This window comes from Bos mutus, chromosome 21 (assembly GCF_027580195.1).
Source record: "Bos mutus isolate GX-2022 chromosome 21, NWIPB_WYAK_1.1, whole genome shotgun sequence".
NCBI classification, from domain to species: domain Eukaryota; kingdom Metazoa; phylum Chordata; class Mammalia; order Artiodactyla; family Bovidae; genus Bos; species Bos mutus.
In genome coordinates this window covers 15,192,016-15,216,857 of record NC_091637.1, presented here as the reverse complement: position 1 = coordinate 15,216,857, position 24,842 = coordinate 15,192,016, and the positions used below count along the sequence as shown (strand labels likewise).

Here is a 24,842-nt window from a genome sequence, read left to right as displayed (position 1 = left end):
ATCTTCACCTTTATAATAATACTGCAGTGAAGATGGGAGTACTGATATCTTTTTGATTTAGTGTTTCCATTTCCTTCAGATAAACATCCAGAAGTGGAATTCATAGATCATATGGTCGTTCTATTTTTAATTTTGGAGGGAACCTCCATACTATTTCGCATAGTAGCCTCAGCAGTTTACATCCCCACCAACAATGCAGAAGGGTATCCTTTTCCCCACATCTTAATGGACACGTGTTATTTTTTGTCTTTTTGGTAATAACTATTTTAGCAGGTATGAGGTGATATCTCAGTGTGGTTTTAGTTTGCATTTCCCTGATGATTAGTGATGCTTAGCATTTTTTTCACCTGCCTATTGGCCATCTCTATGTCTTCTTTGGAGAACTGTCTATTCAGATCCTCTGTCCATTTTTAAATTGGATTTTTTTTTTTTTTTGCTGGGAGTTGCATGGGTTCTTGATATATTTTGAATATTAGTCCCTTGTCAAATTTATGATTTTCAAATATTTTCTCCCATTCAGTAGGTTGTCTTTTCATTTTGTTGGTGATTTCTTTTGCTGTGCAGAAGGAGGACTTAATGTCTTTTATTCTGCTGTGTTTAAAAAATGTCTTACACAGGGCTTCCCTGGTGGCTCAGTGGCAAGGAATCCACCTGCCAATGCAGGAGACACGGGTTTGATCCCTGATCCAAGAAGATCCCACATATTGTGGAGCAGCTAAGGCCATGTGCCACACTATTGAGCCTGTGCTTTAGAGTCCAGAAGCTGCAACTACTGAAGCCTCATGCTCTAGAGTCTGTGCTCCACAACAATAGAAGCCACCACAATGAGAGACCCACAGACCGCAACCAGGGAGTAGCCCTGACCTGCCACAGCTAGAGAAAGCCCGTGCAGCAACAAAGACCCAGCACAGACAAAAAAAAAAATAATTAAAAAAGTCTTCCAGAGCAAGCTTTCTCTCCGAACACACACACACACACACACACACACACACACACACACACACACACACTGTTGTCTATGCAGGCTCTAGACTTCTCTGATGTTAATGCCCATTAAGGATAGACTTGTGAATTTTAAGGTGCAGTCAACTCTATTATGGGCAAGTAATATATAGACAGGACCTCAGTGTATTTCCCAAAGCCATAACTGAGTGAAAAAAACTCTGAATCATTTGTCTGCAGTGGGACATATCTACCTGAGAAAGATCGCTAAGAGATGCTGTGTATAATTTTGGTTAAGAATTACTGAACTAGAGGGTCACCAAAAGCTCCTCTAGCCCTAAGGAAGTTAATAAAGTCAGTTACAGTCAACTAAAAATTGAAAAGTCAACGTAAGGTTGAGATTCTCTAGCCCGTCTTTGCTTCACAGGTTTCCAACATTAAAACTCCCAAGCAAATGGATGAGTTCATTGAGATCCAGAGTTCAACAGGAACTTGGTATCAACGCTGGTTGGTCAGATTCAAGACCACTTTCAAGCAGGTATGTTTGGAGACCTGGGGTGGGTGAGAGGGAGGCTCTGTGGTGAGTTGTAATGACAGTGGATGAGGAATAGCGATTCTGAACACGCCTGTCAACCCAGGGCACAGTGATGGGCAGGAAGCAACAGCTGGGTCCTAGCCCACACCGACCTCCAACTTCTGTGAGCCCTAAACCACAAAGTGTCTAATCCTTAGTTTCTTTTCTTTGCTCTTCTTTCCAAAGGCAGAGATTTTGAATGTAGACACAATGTCTAGTCTGAGAAAGCATCGTTTTTTCTAGCACCTTCTTCTTCTTCTTTTGGTCTGAGAGTTATGTTTTATTCAGTGGGAATTTTTAGGACTTCAAGCCCAGGAGGTAGCAGCTCAAGTAACTCTGAGAGAACTATCCAAGGAGGCGAGGATGGTGGAAGCCAGATATATAGGAGTTTTGCAACAAAGGGCAGGTAGTCTGACCATCAAAAGTTTATTGTTAATGAAAGGAAACTAGATATGTCACGTTAAAGAATTTAGTGTTTTTCCATGCCTGGGAAGATGCAAAAGTCTGGGCTCACTGAAATTATTCCTTTTATATGCACCTCAGCTATCTGGGGAATGTCCTTCCTGTGTTTTCATATCCTGAGTTTCCTCAGGGCTCACCATGGGGAGAGGCTGCAGTCTGGTGGCTGCTAAAAGGCAGGTATTGTTTTCCCTTCTGAGTTCCCTCAGGGTTCACCAGCTCGCCTTCTGGTGATGGCTGAAGTCACTGATGAAGGTGACATCCTCTGTTTACCAGTATGACAGGCAGCAATCCACTTATCAGTTCCTCCTCTTGGCCCAAAATTCAATCCATATTTGGGAGACATTTCAGGATCAATTTTTGTCCCACAGTGCTGGGAGTCTTAGACCAGGTGAAAATTCTTGCTGATATGCCACTCCAATGGCACTTTCTCTTTAAATAAACTGTAGGAAGGAGGGAGGGAGTGAAAGAAAGGACCCCTTTAAGTGATCTCTGAGAAAATATTTATGAAGGGCAAGGCCATTTCTCCAGAGAAGTGGTCCTGTGAGACAAGCCAACTGTCAAACACTCAGGTAGTCAACGGCCAGAGTCAGCTGAGCCTGGATAACCTTCTTGGTGGAGGGTGGTTCAGTGTTTGAAATAGCATCCATTCCCATTGGCGGGGAGAAGAGCTCAAGGCTATTCAGCACCCTGACATCCCCACTCACTGTGCTTTTGGTCACATGCATCATTGTGTTCGTGGATGCTGCAGGACTGTTAGAGCATGACACCAGCTAATAAGAACAGAAGAGGGTTTCTTGTTCCTTGAGCAGAATTGCTGCCTCTGGAAGACATTACTGCCTGTTCTCTCCATGGGTTCCTAGGCAATTTAGTAGAGAATCTTAAAAAGGAGTTCTTCCAAGTCACAAGTTTCTGCCTCTAACCACCCATCTCTGCTGTGGGTTATAGGTCTGGGAAAACGCTCTGTACTGTGTGATGGGGCCCTACAGGATGAACACGCTGATTCTGGCCGTGGTCTGGTTTACCATGGCTTTAAGGTAAGTTCTGTCTTCCTTAAGTTCATTAATTAATAAAAAGCTATGACAAACGTAGACAGTGTAGTGCTGGAGAAGACTCTTGAGAATCCCTTGGACAGCAGGGAGATCAAACCAGTCAGTCCTAAAGGAAATCAACCCTGAATATTCATTAGAAGGACAGATGCTGAAGCTCCAACACTTTGGCCACCTGATGCGAAGAGCTGACTCATTGGAAAAGACCCTGATGCTGGGAAAGATTGAAGGCAGGAGGAGAAGGGGATGACAGAGGACGAGATGGTTGGATGGCATTACCGACTCGATGGACACGAGTTTGAGCAAGCTCCGGGAGTTGGTGATGGACAGGGAGGCCTGGTGTGCTGCAGTCCATGGGGCTGCAAAGAGTCAGACCCAACTTAGCAACTGAACAAAAAGTTCATTAATTTTCTTGTGCTTCCCATGCCTCATCTGTACATTGAGGGTTACCATTGGTTCTAACTCATATAGAGTCTGTGTCAGATTGGATGCTTTTGGCTATGACAGGCAACCCACTCTAGTGGCTTCTACAACAAGGAAATTTCTGATCCTTTGTAATAAGAATTCCATGGAGAGGCAGCCTCCAGGTGGGGATTCAGCCTCAGGCTAGTTCTCATCTGCCAGCAAGATGTCTGCAACTGCTCTTGGCATTCTCGGACATGGAAAAGTGTCCCAACAAGGAAGAGGCTGCCTTTCTCTGAGATTGACTTTTTAAAAATAATTTTCTTTTTACTTGGTTCTGCTGGGTCTTGGTTACTGCATGTGGAATCTTTGATCTTCATTATAGCATGCAGAATCTTTAGTTGCTGCATGGGGGATTATTATTATTATTATTTTAGATGAGGCTTGGAAAGTCTTAGTTATGATGTGTGGTATCTAGTTACCTGACCTGGACCCCTGCCTTGGGAGGATGTGGAGTCTTAGCCACTAGACCAACAGGGAAGTCCCTGAGCTCCACTTTTTAACATCAAGGAAACCTTTCTCATCTTCTCTGGTGGCTCATATGTTAAAGAATTTGCCTGCAATGCAAGAGACCTGGGGTTCGATCCCCAGGTCGGGAAGGTCCCCTGGAGAAGGAAATGGCAACCCACTCCAGTATTCTTGCCTGGAGAATCCCATGGAGAGAGTAGCCTGGCAGGCTACAGTCCATAGGGTCATAAAGAGTCCGACATGACTGAGCGACTAACACTTTCACTTCAAAACTTTCTCTGAAGCTGCCAGCAGACTCCCCACCCCGACATTATATTAGCCAAATGTGTGTGTCACATGCTTTAGGGCTAAACTAGCCACTGGTGATCGGGATGTGATTTCCCGATGACTTCAGACTAATCAAGATTTGCCTCTCAGCTGATGATACCGTTAGCTTTCCTGAGCACTGACACCCAAACAAAATCAACTTCCTGTTCCCAAGGAAGAAGCAGGGAATGAATGTTGGGTCAGCAGCTGTCTGTGTCCTTGTGAATATTAAATGCAGAAAACAGAGAACCTTTGCAATAATATCCACAGCAATAAAGTAAATGAAATATAATGTGATCGATGATTAGCTGGCTCCTCTCTTAAATAGTAGTCTCTCACCCTAGTCATTTTATTCACCTCCAGATAACATGACCCTTCTTTCCGTGCCAGTTTTGGGGCCCATTTATAGTGTTAAGAGGCTGTTTCATTGTATGGATAAAGTGCAGTTGTTTCTGGCACATCAGTAAGTGCTCAATAAATTGCTATTATCAACTAAAATCTTTTGGTGAGATTTTAAACTTTCATCTATGAAGTTATTTTGTTCACCACCGCCCATGGCCAAAGACTCATTCCCCTCAACCCAAGGAATTCAATTGGCTTTAATGACCTCTTGGATTATGGGAGGAATGTGTGAAGACCTGCCTTTTCCAATATCTAACCAAGTGTCTTCCAATAGATATTGATGGAGCCCAAACAGTCTCTTTACCAAACAGATAAATGTAGAAGCAGACTGCTCATGTCCACCTGTCCCATCTAAGCTAGACGAGAACACAGAACATTTCAGAAGCTAGAATGGTAGACCCTTGGATCCAATTCACTGAAAGTTTTAACAGATTTCCTTATGTCTAATTTAATTTTGTCAAGTAGGTAATGGCTTTCCAGTGTTGGAACCTCAGAGAGATCTGGTCTCGCTTCCTTCCCCCTCTATTTACTCTCTTCTGCGTCCTCTATGTAATTATCTTTTATTTTTCTATTTATCATTCTAGTATTTCTTTTTGTAAATTTAAGCAAATGTATGTATATTTACAAATTTCTTTATTGTTTTCTTATGAGAAGGAACTGCAAGAAAGCAGTTTTGCATTTCCTTTTTGCATTCAACAATATATTCTGGAGCTCTCTCATACCGCTAGATAGAGATTTACATTCTTTTTTTACAGTAGCATAGAATGTGTGCATAGCTCTCCACAGTACAACTCTACACTTTATTCAACCAGGACCCTGTTCCCAGATTGTTAGGAAGTTTTCAGACATTTGTTGTTGCAAACAGGGCCACAGTGAGTCACTCTTTGTGGGCTCCTTTGTATTGGACAAGTTAATCAGTGGAATAGATTCCTAGAAATAGAATTATGGAGTCAAAAGGCGATAAATCCATCAGTAATTGTTGTAGGCACTGACCAATTCACCTGAAGATGGTATTGCAAAATGCCGTCCTCTTCCCAGCAATGCATAAGAGCACCTGCTTACCTGCAGCCTCACCAGCAGAGTTTTTGCAAACTTCAAGGTTTTGAGTCTGGTGGGCGAGAATGGTAACACAGTGTGGTTTTAATTTTCACTTTTCGGGTTATGAGTGGGATGGAGCATGATTTTTGTGTTTCATGGCCATCTTTTAGAGTTGGTGATCTTGAGGTTTTAGGTATAAAATGCCATCTGCAAATATAGTTTTACTGCTTGCTTTGTAACTTTATATTCCTATGTTTTTTCTTATGTAGCTGAGTTAGTTAAGACTAACTTAATTAACTGAGTTAGCTAACACTACAACATGGTGTTAAATAGTAGTGAGGATATGGGTATCCTGGTTTTATTTCTTATGTTAGTGGGAGTGGCCACAGTGTTCTCCCCATCAGAAGATCCTTCCTTTTGAGTTGGGATATATTTATGTATATTTTGGGCTTCCCTGGTGGCTCAGTCAGTAAAGAATCTGCCTGCAAGGCTGGAGACCTGGGTTTGATCCCTGGGTCAGGAAGATCCCCTGGAGGAGGGTATGGCAATCCACTCCAGTATTCTTGCCTGGGCAATCCCAGGACAGAGGAGCCTGGTGGGCTAAGTCCATGGAGTCGCAAGAGTCAGACACAACTTAGCAACTAAACCACCAGCACTATATGTATTTTTCCATGCTAAGGAAGCACACATGAATTTCTAATCTATTGCTGTTTTAATCAAGAACGCATGTTGTTTTTTATCAAGTGCCTTTTTGGCATCTGTAGAGACTATTGTGACTTTTTTCCATTAGGTCTACTTATATAAGTTGTATTTTCTAATGAACCATATGGACTCATTTAAAATGGGCTTGATTTACATCATATCAGAAATGCAGACTCTGATGGTGTTGCTGCTCCAATATTCTTTCTTCTCCATTACAGTTACTATGGACTGACAGTTTGGTTCCCTGACATGATCCGGTATTTTCAAGATGAAGCGTACAAGTCCAAAATGAAGGTGTTTCACGACGAGCACGTGTACGGTGTCACAATCAACTTCACAATGGAAAATCAGATTCACCAACACGGGAAACTTGTGAATGACAAGTAAGTGCAGGACCATGGACTTTCCTTAGATCGAGAGGAGTGTGTGTGGGTACTGTCTTGGGGAGGGAGGCATTGGCCAGATAAGAATTCAATATGGTGGGGATTGAGCTCTGAGACTGATAGAATATCACACTTTGCCTAGGCTGCCAGAGACTCGACAGTGCCCCCTGGTGGCCCTGTCTATACTGTGTGGTCCCCCATCATCCTGGCTAGGGTTGATTGATCAAGGAGGGTCAACCAGGCTGTCTTGTCTGAGACCTCACACGTTTATTGGTGATGCACAGAGAGCCCCTCAATGATGCCTGCCGGGAGGGAGTGCCCAGAGGTCCGGCACCAACTCACAGCCTGATTGGTGAGCTTTTTCTTTGATTCTGGATGCTTCTTCAGCAGCAAGCCCAAGGCTAATATAACTCTATTTTATGATATTCTTTCACCTATTATTGGCTTCCCCGACGGCTCAGTGGGTAAAGAATCCTCCTGGAATGCAGGAGATGTGGGTCTGATCCCTGGGTCAGGAAGATCCTACCTCCAAGTGTCTATCGGCATGGCCCTTTGCCATCAAGAGTGTTGTTGTCCTTTGGGGAAAAAAAAATTAGAGCAGTGTTAAAAAAGTCTTGCCCATATCCTCTTCAGGGCTTCCCTGGTGGCTCAGTGGTAAAGAATCCATCTGCAGTGCAGGAGACACAGGAGAGACGGGTGATCCCTGGGTCAGGAAGATCCCCTGGAGAAGGAAATGGCAACCCACTCCAGTATTCTTGCCTGGAGAATCCCATAGACAGAGGAGCCTGGCAGGCTACATAGTCCATAGGGTTGCAAAGAGTTGGACACAACAGCAAGCTCGCAGACAGACCTTGTCTTCAGTCTGTTTGACCCCTCCTCTTTCTACTCCTGGAACACTGAGATGGATAGTCCAGACCTCTGGGCTTTAAGAATGCCTCCTTGAGGTTGCCTCCAATGGCCCCAGATGGGTCAGGACAGCACAAAGTTCCCTCCAAGCCACGTGATCTGCTAAGCTGAGCATCTCCACCTCTGCTGTTAGCCGTCTTGAATTATCCTTAGCAAGCTCACTGGGTCAGGGGAGGGCTACACCAGAAACCCCACAGCCCAGGCAGTTCAGTGTCGGTGATAGATGCTGCCCCTCATTCATGCACCTGTGCAAGAATTCTCACCAGGGATTCTCTCCTCCAATGCCAGTTCTACTTTTCCAGCCCGCACCCAGCTATGTGTCCAAGTGGCTGTGCCCATTGACTCTTAGCTGCTGTGGGAAAGAGGTACGAGTCTGGATGAAGTCCAAGGCGGGGGCCTTGGGCCATCTAGTCCGTATGTTACTGGCCAGACCTTAGCAAATGTTCTCTGTTATTTAGAATGAGAAAGAAAGTGTGACTTGAAAAGAGGAATGTTATTTCTATAAATATAAGGCCTTTGAGGAAGGAAAGTTAGGCGTGACTATCAGTAGACATGGAATTCAGATTTTCAGATGATGTTTTAAAATGCCGAGGCTCAGTCACAAACATCTCCACGTTTACACGCCCACGTGTGCACATGCCTTCGCTGGGGACACTTGGGTCACTGGAATCTGCTGAGAGTGGCCACTCCAAGGATGGCAGTTCCCAGGCTGATGGTTGGTGGTGGATGGTAATCCCCGCTGGGATTTCTCACTGTCAGGGCTCTTCAGTGTAAACACAGAGATCTTGCATTGGCATTGCCAAGGAAGAGATGTTGCCCTTCTTGGGACTTCCCTGGTGATCCAGCAGTTAAGAATCCTCCTTCCAATGCAGGGGACTCAGGTTTGATCCCTGCTCCAGGAAGTAAGATCCCACATGTCCTGAGGCAATTAAGCACTAGAGGAAAAAAAAAAAAAAAAAGCCTGTGATTTGCAGGAAGACCCAGCACAGCGACGCCCCCCACACCGCCAAAAAAAAGAAGAAGAAATGTTGCCCTTCTTTATTAGAATGCTTTGGAAGTGTTGAAAAGTAAGGGATGTTATAGATGGCTAGATGTCCCTCTGATATGATGTTATTCCATGCAGAGACAAATTCATTAAAAGAGACTTTATCTGTGAAATTGCCTCTGTTCAGTGACACTCTATTGTGGTGTTACTATAATGGCGATGGTGATGACCATGATAACAAGGCTGATTATTTCGTAGATAATATCATATGTTGTTGTTCAGTCACTAAGTCGTGTCTGACTCTTTGTGACCCTGTGAACTGCAGCACACCAGGCTTCTCTGTCCTTCACGATCTTTTGGAGTTGGCTCAAACTCATGTCCATCAAGTCCGTGAGACCATTTAACCATCTCATCCTCTGTCATCCCCTTCTCCTCCCACCTTCAATCTTTCCCAGCATCAGGGTCTTTTCCGGTGAGTCAGCTCTTTGCATCAGGTGGCCAAGGAGCTTCAGTTTCAGCATCAGTCCTTCCAATGAATATTCAGGATTGATTTCCTTTAAGGATTGACTGGTTTGATTTCATTGCTGTTCAAGGGACTCTCAAGAGTCTTCTCCAGCACCACAATTCAAAAAAGATTAGGAACCTTTGAAACTAAGGAATTGAACGTGGGTTTGTTTGTTTTTCTTGAGTTATGCTGCCATCTGCTGGTCACAAACCAGAAAACACCTCACCTGTGGGAATCTTGAGTCTTGACAAGTTAAATTCTTCACATTCGTTAGCATTGTCCCCACTCTTACCAGTAGTCCTCATTTGACTTTAGCCACACTTTGCTGATTAAAATTCTAGGTAAAATTATTTACTTTATTAGCTACCACACATGAGGAAGATTACTTTTAGCAGGGAGAGCAAAGAGAAAGAAAGTCAATCTAGAAGAGAGAAGGTTGATTTCACGCATCATAGTGACATGCTACCCACACAGTTAAAAGCTATTTTTAGTGAGGCATCAGTAAAAATTTTCTTCATCTGCAGTGGCTGTGTTTCAGGGCAATAACGCCCCATGAAGCTGCCAAGGGTGGGAAATGTGTTAAACGTACCTTCTGGCTTCAGGTCTGAGGAAGTAGCCAAGACTTGGGGATCTAGGTTCCAAGCCTTGATGGGTCAGTGACTAACTGAACCCTCTATGACCTGTGTAAGCCTCTGATTGCACATCAGAAAGTCATAATATTGAGATAAAATGTCCATCATGCTTCAGGGTTGCTGAAATTATTGTTGTTGTTTAGTTGCTAAGTCGTGTCTGACTCTTTTGCAACCCCATGAACTGTAGCCCGCCAGGCTCCTCTGTCCATGGCATTTCCCCCACAGCAATACTGGGTGTGTTGTGATTTCCTTCTCCAAGGCATCTTCCTGACCCAGGGATCAAACCCATGTCTTCTTTACCACAGAGCCAACAGGGAAGCCCACTACTAAAATACCCCCAGCATAATTTAGAAATTTAATCTAGGTTGTGCATAGTTCTTATAGAGCTTCTTCCTGAATATTTTACAACTGTGCATGCATGCGTAGTCCATTGCTTCAGTCATGTCCAATTCTGTGTGACCCCATGGACTGTAGCCCTCCAGGCTTTTCTGTCCAATGGGATTCCTCAGGCAAGGATACTGGAGTGGGTTGCCATGGCCTCCTCCAGGGGATCTTCCCTCTCCAGGAATCAAACCTGCATCTCCTGCATTGCAGGCGGATTTTTACCCACTGAACTGCGTGGGAAGCCCATTTACAATTAAATAGCTACTAAAAATGGGGTGGCTGTTTTTCCATCAGACCTTTACCCAGGTTATTATTGCAGATCAACAGAAATCCTATTGATCTGGGGATGTTTGAGCTGAGCTCTTTTATTAGCTCTAACAGCCCTGTCATCTGCCAATAACAATTGTTTTGTCTCCTTTCTTTTCTTTTTTATTACATCATGAAATATATCAAATATACAAAGAGTAGAGAATAACACAACAACCCTATTCAGAGCAACCCTATTTATTAGCTTTGTAAAATCATAAACTGTGATGCACTGACTTCGGGCTTCCCTGGTGGCTCAGCTGGTAAAGAATCCGCCTGCAATGCGGAAGACCTGGGTTCAATCCCTGGGTTGGGAAGATGCCCTAGAGAAGGGATAGGCTACCCACTCCAGTGGGCTTCCTTTGTGGCTCAGCTGGTAAAGATTCCATCTGTAATGTGGGAGACCTGGATTCAATCCCTGGGTTGGGAAGATCTCCTGGAGAAGGGAAAAGCTACCTGCTCCTGTATTCTGGTCTGGAGAATTCTGTGTACTGTATAGTCCATGGGTTCACAAAGAGTTAGACACGACTGAGCGACTTTCACACTGACTTCAGATTTTAATATAGATTAAACATCACTCACTCGGTTGCTCTTTTTAATGTTGTTTTTCTTCCTCCCAAGGAGTAATGATCACCACGGTCATAAATTCAGTGTTTTACACGCATGTGTGTTTTTATACTTTCCCATATATTTATGTATCTGTAAACACTGTACAGCATTCTTTTGTGTGCTTTAAATTTTAGGTAAATACCACGCTTTGTTATAGATCAGATCAGATCAGATCAGTCGCTCAGTCGTGTCTGACTCTTTGCCACCCCAAGAATCGCAGCACTCCAGGCCTCCCTGTCCATCACCAACTCCTGGAGTTCACTGAGACTCACGTCCATCAACTCGGTGATGCCATCCAGCCATCTCATCCTCTGTCGTCCCCTTCTCCTCTTGCCCCTAATCCCTCCCAGCATCAGAGTCTTTTCCAATGAGTCAACTCTTCGCATGAGGTGGCCAAAGTACTGGAGTTTCAGCTTTAGCATCATTCCTTCCAAAGAAATCCCAGGGCTTATCTCCTTCAAAATGGACTGGTTGGATCTCCTTGCAGTCCAAGGGACTCTCAAGAGTCTTCTCCAACACCACAGTTCAAACACATCAATTCTTCGGCGCTCAGCCTTCTTCACAGTCCAACTCTCACATCCATACATGACCACTGGAAAAAACATAGCCTTGACTAGACGAACCTTTGTTGGCAAACTAATGTCTCTGCTTTTGAATATGCCATCTAGGTTGGTCATAACTTTCCTTCCAAGCAATAAGCGTCTTTTAATTTCATGGCTGCAGTCACCATCTGCAGTGATTTTGGAGCCCAGAAAAATAAAGTCTGACACTGTTTCCACTGTTTCCCCATCTATTTCCCATGAAGTGCTGGGACTGGATGCCATGATCTTCGTTTTCTGAATGTTGAGCTTTAAGCCAACTTTTTCACTCTCCACTTTCACTTTCATCAAGAGGCTTTTTAGTTCCTCTTCACTTTCTGCCATAAGGGTGGTGTCATCTGCATATCTGAGGTTATTGATATTTCTCCCGGCAATCTTGATTCCAGCTTGTGTTTCTTCCAGTCCAGCGTTTTTCATGATGTACTCTGCATATAAGTTAAATAAACAATATACAGCCTTGACGAACTCCTTTTCCTATTTGGAACCAGCCTGTTGTTCCATGTCCAGTTCTAACTGTTGCTTCCTGATCTGCATACAGATTTCTCAAGAGGCAGGTCAGGTGGTCTGGTATTCCCATTTCTTTCAGAATTTTCCACAGTTTATTGTGATCCACACAGTCAAAGGCTTTGGCATAGTCAATAAAGCAGAAATAGATGCTTTTCTGGAACTCTCTCACTTTTTTGATGATCCAGCAGATGTTGGCAATTTGATCTCTGGTTCCTCTGCCTTTTCTAAAACCAGCTTGAACATCAGGAAGTTCACAGTTCACATATTGCTGAAGCCTGGCTTGGAGAATTTTGAGCATTACTTTACTAGCGTGTGAGATGCGTGCAATTGTGTGGTAGTTTGAGCATTCTTTGGCATTGCCTTTCTTTGGGATTGGAATGAAAACGGACCTTTTCCAGTCCTGTGGCCACTGCTGAGTTTTCCAAATTTGCTGGCATATTGAGTGCAGCACTTTCATAGCATCATCTTTCAGGATTTGGAATAGCTCAACTGGAATTCCATCATCTCCACTAGCTTTGTTTGTAGTGATGCTTTCTAAGGCCCACTTGACTTCACATTCCAGGATGTCTGGCTCTAGTTCAGTGATCATACCATTGTGATTATCTGGGTCGTGAAGATCTTTTTTGTACAGTTCTTCTGTGTATTCTTGCCATCTCTTCTTAATATCTTCTGCTTCTGTTAGGTCCATACCATTTCTGTCCTTTATCGAGCTCATCTTTGCATGAAATGTTCCTTTGGTATCTCTGATTTTCTTTAAGAGATCCCTAGTCTTTCCCATTCTGTTGTTTTCCTCTACTTCTTTGCATTGATCACTGAAGAAGGCTTTCTTATCTCTTCTTGCTATTCTTTGGAACTCTGTATTCAGATGTTTATATCTTTCCTTTTCTCCTTTACTTTTCGCTTCTCTTCTTTTCACAGCTATTTGTAAGGCCTCCCCAGACAGCCATTTTGCTTTTTTGCATTTCTTTTCCATGGGGATGGTCTTGATCCCTGTGTCCTGTACAATGTCACGAACCTCATTCCATAGTTCATCAGGCACTCTATCTATCAGATCTAGGCCCTTAAATCTATTTCTCACTTCCACTGTATAATCATAAGGGATTTGATTTAGGTCATACCTGAATGGTCTAGTGGTTTTCCTTACTTTCTTCAATTTTAGTCTGAATTTGGCAATAAGGAGTTCATGGTCTGAGCCACAGTCAGCTCCTGGTCTTGCTTTTGCTCACTGTATAGAGCTTCTCCATCTTTGGCTGCAAAGAATATAATCAATCTGATTTCAGTGTTGACCATCTGGTGATGTCCATGTGTAGAGTCTTCTCTTGTGTTAGTCTTCTCTTTGTTATAGATGTGAATGTATAATTTTCATACTATAAATTTTGCAATTAGTTTTTTTTGTTGTTATTTTTAGGCCATTTACTTCTTTTATTGTAAATATTTTTAATTGAGGTGTAGTTGATGTACAGTATTGTGTTGATTATAATGTCAGTGCTAATGGGTATCCTGACTTCAGTGGGGGTAATTTGGGTGTCTTCCTTTGAAGTATGATACTTGCTATGTTTTTGATTGGTCTTCTTTATAAAGTTGAGGAAATTCTCTTTTAGGTATGCTGAGGGTGTTTATCATGAAAGCATATTGAATCTGTCACATGCTTTTCTGCATCTATTATGACAATCATATGGCTTTCTCCTTGGACCTATTAATATGATAGATTAAAGTAATATTGTTTCTGGATATTCAACTGTACTTAATTCCTGGGATATATCTTGATCATTCCATGTGATTTTTTTAAAGTAGCAATACATCGACAAATTTGATTTACTAATATTCTTTTTTGTGTTGTTTAGATGTTTATAGCTGTTTTGTTCATAACTGTCAAAATGTGGAGGCAACACACATGTCCTTTATTTTTTATTTTCTACAAAAAATTGTGCAAATATTTCAGATTGGGTTTCAACTTATTATTCTGTTAAGATTATTTTCAGAGCTGTTTAGGTTCACAGTGAAATTGAGAGGGAGCCACAGGGATGTCCCATATACCATCTGCCGGAACTACCCTATTATCTAGCAATGATCCAAGATGTCCTTGAGCAGGTGAATGGATAAATCAACTGTGGTACATACTGGCCCTGGAATATTATTTAGTGCCAAAGAAGTAAGGGATCAAGTCATACAAAGGCCTTGAGAACCTAAATGCATGTTCCTAAGTGAAAGAAACCTCGCTAAAAAGGCTGCATCCTTATGATTTCAGCTGTATGTCATTCCGAAAAAGGCAAAACTATGCAAATCAGTGGTTGCCAGAGGTTAGGGGAGAGGGAAGTATGGATAAATAAGCAGAGCACAGTGGAAATAGTCTGCATGGTGCCTAACGTCCAGATGGCACTAGTTGTAAAGGCTCTGCCTGCCAGCACAGGGGATGAAAGAGACGTGGGTTTGATCCCTGGGTCTGGGAGATCGCCTGGAGTAAGAAATGGCAATCCACCCCAGAATTCTTGCCTGGAAAATCTCACGGACAGAGGAGCCCTGGCAGGCTACAGTCCCTGGGGTCGCAGAGTTGGACACGACTGAGCATGCATGTGTGCACACACACACGTGCACACACACACACAGAACCACTTATGTTCTATTTAGGATTTTTGCATTTAAATAGGATTGGTGTATATTTTCCTTATACTGTTCTTATTGATCTTTGGTATCAAGGTTATGTGGTGTTATGTAGCTGAGCCATGGTGGCTCAGACCATAAAGAATCTGCCACCAATGCAGGAGACCTGGGTTCGATCCCTGGGTCTGAAAGATCCCCTGGAGTAGGGAATGGCTACCCACTCCAGTATTCTTGCCTGGAGAATTCCATGGACAGAGGAGCCTGGTGGGCTACAGTCCATGAGATCGCAAAGAGTGGGACACGTCTGAGCAACTAACACACACACACACACACACACACACCAAGGTTATGTAACCAAAAGTGGGGTCTGGCTGCTCACTGCTCAAAAGCCAATACAGAGGCCAGGTTGGCGGAAAGCAAAGTTTGCTTTCTTTTGGATGCCGGCAACTCAGTGTTGGGGCAAGGGGAGGAGGTGGACATCTGTCTGAAGGCCAAGCTGCCCCCACTGACAATCAGAGGGCAAGAGCTTTTACAGACGGAGGAAGGGGGCTATATGGAGAAACAGTACAGTCAGCCAACAGTCACCTTGAAATTGGTCATCAGGGGTCTGACCAGTGGTATCTTGACCGTTTTAAGTGCAGTTAATCTTCAGTTCCAGGATTGGTTTGTTTCCATTTCTTTGAGGCTGATTCTTAGAATTCTGACAGCTGATATCACGGCTACAGTCTGGTCTTCATGCCGTCAACTTCTCCACCTGGTGAGGGTGTCAGACACTATTCTGAGCCGTGTCCTGTCAGCTCACAGGACACGGCTCAGAATATTATGAATAGTCCTTGAGAAGGAGCTAAGGGTCCCTGACTATGCGTAATGGCTAAACTATTATTACTTGGTCTCCTTTGACTGTTTTCCTTTGTTTCTGCATGTTTTCACTTCTCTGATGGAACTTATTCTTTGGCTAAAGTTTTTCCACAGACAAAAGGGAGGCTGAGGACATGGGAGGCAAGGACCATAGTATCTTGCTCCTTTTCAGTTATACCCTCTTTTTAAAAATGTTCTAGGATCCGTGTAAAGAGACAGGGTGAGATGTGGTGATTTCAGCACTTAGGTGACCGTAAGCTTAAGAGAAGATGGAGAGAGTAAGTTGGATTTACTGGCAGATCCCCCGAGGCACAAGGACGTGTCCTTAGAGAGTCTGTTTGGCAGATGCAGGGCCGGTATTTCCCATCATATACGTCTGCTTCTCCATGAAATAGTATTTCAACCATTTGATGGCCATTTCCACTCTACTCTTCTTTCCCAGGCTACTTATAGTAAAGATACCTCTCATTTATAAAACCAAATACTAGAGCTGGAAAAAGTCATCTCCTCAATAATGTTATTTTAATGATTTTAAAATACAAGCCTGCAGAGAAGAGACTTGCTTGAAATCTTTTAATGACAGTGCTAAAAGTTGAACTCTATTCTTCATTTTTTGAAAGGTGGTGTCAGAGGTGAAGTTAAAGCCTGATGCCTATGTGTGGAGAATTTAAGAAGTTATTTAGAGTTATACAGAGAATTTAAGAAGTTGCATAGAAGTTATAAACAAAAGACCCTCTGTTTCCTTCATTCTTTAAGCAAAATGAGCCCAAGCATGTATTTTCTGAAGTGATTTTCTTTTTTTCTTAAAGATTTTTTTTAATGTGGACCATCTTAAAAGTCTTTATTAATTTATTACAATATTGCTTCTGTTTTATGTTTTGGGTTTTTGGCCATGGCCGCATGATCCTCATGTGGGTTCGATCCCTGACCAGGGAAGGCAAAGCCTTAGCCTGCCAAGGAAGTCCCCTGACGTGGACAGTTTTCTCATTCCTGCTTTGCTTCATCTCAGATTAGGACCTGATATGAGATAATGTGTGAGAAATTAGAGTTCCGGGTCTTTCCTGAAAAAGTTTCTCTTTTATTTCACTGTATGTGGAAGGCTTACTGTAGGACGGTCCGTGTGTGTGAGCTTTGGGAAAATAGACCCTTTGTTTATTTTCTCTCTGAAAGGTGATATAAATGATGTGAAAGAGAATTTTACACTTAACGAAAAAGTCAGTTGAAGGGTATACATTATATATCATGCCTCTGTGCCTTAGCATATGCTATTCCCTTTGCCTGGAATTCACTTGCACTGCGTCTTGGCTTGGATAGCTTTTATTTATCCTTAAGGAAAAGCGAATATCATGCTGTACCTGACTGTATCATAAGTACCCTTTTGCAATGATCTTGTAGCTTATCTCTAATCTTTTTTAAAAAACAATTTACATCTGGTCGCGCTGTCTTCATTGTTTTTCTTCATAGCATTTCTCTAGTTGCTGCGAGTGGGGGCTGCCCTTCACTGTGCATGAACTTCTGACTGCGTGGCCTCTCTTGTGTGAAGCACAGGCTGCAGGCACACGGGCTCAGTAGCAGCCTGAGGGCTTGGTGGCTCCGCGGCAGGTGGAATCTTCCCGACCAGGGCCTGAACCCGTGTCCCCTGTGTTGGCAGGTGGACTCTTATTCACCGCACCACCAGGGGAGTCCTACGTATGTCTGAGCTTGATAGTTATCACGCCAGATTTTAATTGTCAGTTTTCTTGTTCCCTCTTTAGTTTTGAGTTTCTTGAGCGTGAGCCCATTCAAGTCGAAATCATGGTGACTGCGTAGGTGCGACTTCTGGCGTAGTTTAGATCACCTGGTGGATGAAGCACTGGGCTTGAGGGTAACTGAAATAAAGTGCTTGTAATAATAATTCCACCGCAGGCTCTGGATCACCAATGGCTTCTGTTTCCTTAAAGGAAGCGTTCCACAAGCTACTTCTGTTAACTTTTCTTTCAGCCTTTGAGACCTCCTGAGTGAAGCATCTTGGACCAGTTCAGTATATAAATTAGGGATCGGAGGAGATGATTTATATAAAAGACTCATAAAATATGCCTTGGCCTTTTCTCCTTTTAACTCTCCTTTTATAACTTTGGCTTTTTATAACTCACTTGGAGATACATTTTAAGGTCTGCCGGTGTCAGACCTGTTATGATTTATGGCCCTTCTTTCTCACCCACCTTCGGCAGAACATTAAAATATCACCGGAGGCCACATCACCAGCCCATTACTGTATTAAAGAGAAGGATATATTAAGAAGGGCAAAGACCTGAGACAGGCTCCAGGAATAGCTTTCCTGAGTAAATACAGTCAGCATACAAATTACATTAATTTTGAAATCAGAGCCATCTTCCTGTAACAAAAGGCTTAGTGATCAGTTTTTCCATAGAAATAGGAAGAGTTCAGCGGTAGCTTTTGGAGGCCGATTCAAATTTAACCCTAAGAAAAACTGTTGAAAACAATTTGACTTTCTTGATCAGGGATTCTCACATTTTCTGAAGTGTAATAATCTGGCATCTTCCTCTGGTGATTATAGTTCAAGAGGTGCAGGTTGGAATGAAGAGAACTCCCATCTTTCGTAATAACCTCCTATTTTATTCTTTTTTTTTTTTTTGGTACCTAAGTTACGTCAGTTTATTTTAACTTTTAAAAATTGGAGTATAATTGCTTTACAATGTTGTGTTGGTTTCTGCTGTGTAACCTTATGTATACATAAATCCCCTGCCTCTTGAGCCTTCCTCCCACCGCCCCCCCAACATCCCACCCCTCAAGGTCATCACAGAACACCAGCCGAGCTCCTGTGCTTCATAGCAGCTTCCTGCTAGCTATCTGTTTTACACATGAAAAGTGAAAGCATTAGTTGCTCAGTTGTCTGACTCTTTGCGACCCCATGGACTGTAGCCCACCAGGCTCTTCTGTCTATGGGATTCTCCAGGCATGAATACTGGAGTGGGCTGCCATTCCCTTCTCCAGGGGATCTTCCCAACCCAGGGATCGAACCCATGTCTCCTGCACTGCAGGCAGATCTTCACCATCTGAGCCCCCACACGGTAGTGTATATACGCCAATGCTACTCTCCCAGCGTGTCTCCCTATTTTATTCTGATGCAAGTGTTCTGGCGACGTCTCCTTGAGAAGCACTGGCCCAGGCCTTCTTACTGCTGAGAGGTCTTTTTGTCAAAGCTAGTAAGATGTGGTTCTAGGTTAGGGTTCTCAGCAGAACATAGCTGATAGTGAAGAGTAAGGGCCGCTGGCCATCGTGTGTGCTCGTGGATGGAATGGTCTGGTGGCGCTGAAGAGCAGCAGCCGTCCTCAGTGCCCTGTGCTGCCTCGGTCACTGGGTCCCCACTGAACTGGAACTGTCTGTTGGCTCCGTTTCTTTTTCCCATTAGGCTTGAGGGCAGGGACCATGTCTTTTCTGTCTGTACTCATAGCACCTAATACCACGCTCGGTAAAACTTTTGTTTAAGACTGAATCAGTGAATGAATTGACAGATGAATGAATGAATAGGGTTGAGATTCTTCACAAATAAAGACACAGCCAAAGGTTTCTCACTTAATAGCTTAACCAACCTTGGGAAATATAACCAGTAGAGGCTGATGTCCCTGTGTGTGAGTCTATGTTTTTAAGTGTCCTGTTGCTTTTTCCTTTTAAGTTTATGTAGGAGTTGAAGTGCTGTCCATGGGGTTGCTAAGAGTCGGACATGACTGAGTGACTTCACTTTGACTTTTCACTTTCGTGCGTTGGAGAAGGAAATGGCAACCCACTCCAGTGTTCTTGCCTGGAGAATCCCAGGGATGGGGGAGCCTGGTGGGCTGCCGTCTATGGGGTCGCACAGAGCTGGGCACGACTGAAGTGACTTAGCAGCAGCAGCAGGAGTTGAAGACGTGCAACAGCTCCAGATGTGGGCTGTGCCTCACAATCATCCAGAGGTTTTACCTCTTATTGACTGTTTCGGTTTTAAGTGAAAAAGTATTATATACACTTGGTATAAAGAAAATTTGTCTGATCCCGGTGGGCTACAGTCTGTGGGGTCACAAAAAGTCGGATACAGCTGAGTGACTAACACTTTCCCTTTCAGCCCCCCGTGTGCCTCCCCAGAGCCGCACACACCTGCCCGTGTCTGCGGCACTCTCTCCAGGTGTGTGCTATGCACTTGCAGGTGTGTGGGCCTTATCCTTTCTCACACGAAAGAAAGTCACATGCTATAAATATCACGCTGCATTTTTTTTTTTTTTCAGTTAACAATACATCTTAAACATGGTTCCAGATTAAGACACACAGATCTGCCTGATTATTACAATGGCTATGGGTGCTCAGTTGCTCGGCCGTGTCTGACTCTTTCCGACCTCATGGACTGTAACCCATCAGGCTCCTCTGTCCATGGGGTTTCCCAAAGAATACTGGAGTGGGATGTCATTTCTTTCTCCAGGGGTTCTTCCTGACCTAGGGATTGAACCTGGGTCTCTTGCATCTCCTGCATTGGCATGTGGTTTCTTTACCACTGCGCCACCCCATGGGTTATGGTCCACGGGGTCGCAAAGAGTTGGACACAACTGAGCACCTGTAGGTGTTATAATAATTAGGTGGATGGCTATGTGTGGTACCGATCTATCTATCCATTCTCTCTATCATCTGTCTACCCTGTCTGTAATCTATTATCTGTTTCTCCTGTCATTTACCTGTCCCCTATTATCTATCGTTTGTCTATCTCTCCATCTATCTTTCTAGTAAGCCATTGCTGTTATCAGCAGTGTTGCAGTGAAGATCAGTGAATGGATTTCTTTGAATGCATGAGCAAGTATGTGTATGACAGATTGGTAGAGGTGGTATTCCTAGGTCAAAGGGATAGTGCATTTCAAATTTTGCAAAGCTGCTCTCCAAAGAGCCTGCACCAATTATGTTCACCAGTGTGGACGACATTGCCTGTATTCCCCCACATTTTTGTTGGTTCAATTTTAAAAACAAAAATTCTGAGGCCCTCATACATCTATTGCCTTTAAACCTTTCAAGACCAGCTAAGGGATATTCCTGTTTTTAAAGCTCCTAAACTGAGATATTATGAATATTTTCATGTCATGCTATTTCATGGTTCCATGATTCTGATGCAGAACATCCATGAATCTGCTTTTGGGAATCATAGATTGATGCCTAGAATCCTGTGTGTACCTGGACTAAACATCAGCTCCCATGGTCCTGAGGCTCCTCTCTGTTTATAAATACACGGTGAAGAAAAGGGGAACTAGTTTGGGTTGAAAATAATGTGCTAGAACCTTTTAGTTTGCACTTCTCCTTCTTCTGCCTTTCTGTGTTTTGTGTTTGAGTCTCAAGTCTCCTTTTTTTTCCTGGATGAATCATTTGGGGGCTATTTCTTTTCCCCATAGGTTCACAAAGATGTACTTTAAACATGTACTCTTTGAGGACACGTTATTTGACGAGTGCTATTTTGAGGATGTTACATCGACTGATACCTATTTCAAAAACTGCACCATTGAATCGACCATCTTTTATAACACAGGTAAGAGCGTGAACAGGGTAAGCTTGGTGTCTAGAAATTGTCCGACTGCTCAGCCATAAGCTTTAGGAATAGTAAAGTATTCACTGGTGTGTGTGCTGAGTCTTGGGTTCTTGCCCCAGGCAGGGCACAAAGAAGTTGCCATGCCAAAGATCTCACGTAAAATAGAAATAGAAGCACTGGGCAAGTGTTCTGATCTCAACAAGTGTATGCTCAGGGTCTTTGGTAGGAACAAATTATGACCCAGATTAAAAAAAAATAGCATTCCAAGAGGGTTACATTTTATGCCTGAAGTGCATTCTTGAAGACTTAGCATAATTTGAAACTTATAAAATTCTCACGATAATACATGAAAAGGAAAAACTGCATCTTTTCAAGCTTCATGCATGAAATAAGATAAGAATATTTTAAAATTACACCATTTCAGACTTCCATGATTAAAAAAAAATCACAAAATTCCACCTCTCTCTCACTCCTCATTATTTTTACTGCTCTCGTTATGAATTAATACCAAGTGGAGCTGGGTTACAAGGAAACTAACTAAGCTTTACCAGGGGCTTCACCGATACTGTCTCAAGTAAGAAATGTAGCAACATCCACATCTTACAACTAAGGAAACAGAGGCTTAAGCAACTTACATTAAGGCCACAGATAACAAGTGGGGGAAGCTTGGCTTCATCCCTTAATTGTTAAGCTGTAAAGTCTGTGAGTCTTCCTCTGAAATACTTGCATTGTGTCCGGATCAATGCTTTCTCCCTGGCATTGGCACCATGGCACAGTTTAATGCGAGAACATCTTTTTCCCCTTTATGACGCCAATCTCAAGCAATTCAATATCTGGTCTCTAAATATCCCTGGGTCTTTAAATAGTCCATTATGGAACTTAAAAAAATATTGGGGAGTTTTGTACATTTCATCTTTGGCATATCTTTTATTTTTTTCTTCTTTCAATGTCAGCAAGTACATTTTATTTATGTAAAATATTTTAGGAGTTTCCAAGATAAAATCTGCTATTTCATTAAAGTTATATGTATATATATATAATTCTATGAATATATATATTCACAGAATTTAGTGACACTTAAGCCCAAGTAACTTTATGTGTCTGTATACTTGTATGTATGAACTATATATATATATATATAGGCTTCCCAGGCGGTGCTAGTGGTAAAAAACCCTCCTGCCAGTGCAGGAGACATAAGAGCCACAGGTTCAATCCCTGGGTCAGGAAGATCCCCTGGAGGAGGGCGTGGCAACCCACTCCAGTATTCTTTCCTGGAGAATCCCTTTGGACAGAGGAGCCTGGAGGGCTATAGTCCATAGGGTCGCAAAGAGTTGGATAACACTGGAGCAACTTAGCACACACACACGCACTATATATGTTTATATGTTCCCACACACCACGATATGACACAGATGTTCATACACACTACACACAATTCACGAACATATATACACTACATACCGGCACCCATTATATATACACAGGTGCAATCAAGTCTGCATGTTCACACTTATACGTGTGTGTAGAGACATGGCCAACATATCAATTCATTTAGTAGGGTCTGTGCTTACTAGTCTTCCTAGCATTTAAGAAAGCTATAACACTTATATATGATTATTGCAAAAATTCAAACATTAGGAAGGACGCAGAGTTGAAATAAAGCTTTGTTTCCATCTGGCACTTGATTTCTGATAGTGTTTCCTCTTTTTCCAGAGGGAGCTGCTATGTAACAGTGTCCTTGCAAACCTTTTGTTTATTTACATAGGTAATATACATGTTTGTTTAAAAGTAAATTGATTATATAGCTCATATTGTTGTGACATTTGCTTTTTTAAACTTAATATGCCATAGATATGCAACATCTAACGTGGTAGGTGAGTGAGTGAGAGCTCAGTTGGGTCCGACTGTTTGCGACCCCCATGAACTGTAGTCCGCCAGGCTCCTCTGTCCACGGGATTTCCCAGACAGGAATGCATGCCCTCCTCCAGGGGATCTTCGTGACTCAGGGGCTGAACCCAGGTCTCCTGCATCTCCTGTATTGGCAGGTGGATTCTCTACCACTGTGCCATGTGGGGAGATTGGGATTTTGCAAACACTTGTAGTCATGAAATATCAGAGCTGGGAAGCAGTGGACATCATTAGGTGTTTCCTCCGACTTTCTAGGCAGAAGCTCAGGGGGGTTAACGAGGGCCAGCCACTGAGCCAGTTCCCAAACCCAGGTTTGTGGAGAGCCTATATAGTGATGTTTCTTCTAGAACAGCTGATGTTAGAAGGTACCAGAGAACATGAAACTGGTTCCAAAGCAAATGCTTATTATTACTTTTTAAGACTTTATTTTTTTTAAAGAAAAGTTTTGGGTTTACAACAAAATTAGAAGAAAGATACAGGAATTTCCATATGCTGCCTAGTCACATACCATAGCCTCCGCCATTATCAACATCCCCCACCAGGGTGGTACCTTTGTTATGATGAATGAACCTACACATCATCACCCAAAGTCCATAGTTCACGGTAAGGTTTATTCTTTTTTTGCATAGTAAGGCTTTTGTTTTTAAATTTTAAAGTTTTGAATTGGAGGATAACTGCTTTACGAAGCTGTGCTGGTTTCTGCTGCACAACAGCCTGAGTCAGCTCCATGCGTGCATACGTACCTTCTCTCCGGAGCCTCCCTCCCACCACCCCGCCCTCTAGGTCAGCCCTGAGCCCTGAGCTGAGCTTCCCGTGCTGTCCAGCGCTTCCCACAGCTCCTGTCTCACACGTGGTGGCGTGTATATGTCAGTGCTACCGTCCAGTTTGTCCCCTTCCCCCACCCTCGGTCCATACGCCCATTCTCTGCATCTGTGTCTCTGTTCCCGCCCTGTGAATAGGTTCATCTGTAGCATTTTTCTAGATTCCACATACATATTAGTGCATTCATTTATGAAGCACCTGCCACAAAAGAGTAAATTAGAATTTAAAATTCCACACTCCACATTTTCCCTCTTTCCTCACACATTTCTGCCAAAGCTTCTAAATCTCAAAGTTTAGTTACAGATAGGAACAGACTTCCAGAGCAATAGGTGGAGGGAAAGGTCTTTATTCTTGGTGTTGGCCATTCAATGGGCTTGGATACATGGATAATATGCATCATTGTAACATCATGCAGAGTATTTTTACTCTACCTAGTCATCTATTTCCTGCCTAACCTCCACAACCACTGAGCCAATGGTGTTTATTTAGAAGCATGCTCAGGTTTTTGCAAGGGCGTTGGAGTGACTGGCTCAATCTGGACCCAGTTCTCTGGTCATTTGCCTCTTGTAAGCTGGGAATCCTTGAAGGAGTACCCCAGGCAGGGTGGGCCTCAGCGTCATATTGTTGATCCAAACAGGGCTGTTACCTGACTTGAAAGATGTTCTACTTGCACATGTCCCTCAGTGAATGTTCATTTCATTTCTCCTTGCTTAGAGAAACTTACACAAGTTGTTACATTTTTAAAGAGTTCTTGCTACATCCCCACCTTGCCCCCTGTTGGTACTGTTGTCGTTCAGTTCCTAAGTCACGTCTGACTCTGACTCTACGATCCCGTGGACTACAGCACGCCAGGCTTTCCTGTACTTCACTATCTCCCAGAGTTTGCTCAAATTCAC

General features: G+C 43.1%; 1 protein-coding gene across 1 annotated transcript in view; it reads left to right on the top strand.

Moving 5' to 3' along the window:
* Positions 1 to 24,842, top strand: part of SV2B (synaptic vesicle glycoprotein 2B) — a 242,503-nt gene that overhangs the window by 201,649 nt on the left and 16,012 nt on the right. Inside the window, exons 7-10 of the mRNA XM_070358807.1 lie at positions 1,370 to 1,480; positions 2,924 to 3,012; positions 6,621 to 6,785; positions 21,083 to 21,216. Coding sequence (XP_070214908.1) covers positions 1,370 to 1,480; positions 2,924 to 3,012; positions 6,621 to 6,785; positions 21,083 to 21,216 — 499 coding nt within the window. The remainder of the gene's footprint in view (positions 1 to 1,369; positions 1,481 to 2,923; positions 3,013 to 6,620; positions 6,786 to 21,082; positions 21,217 to 24,842) is intronic.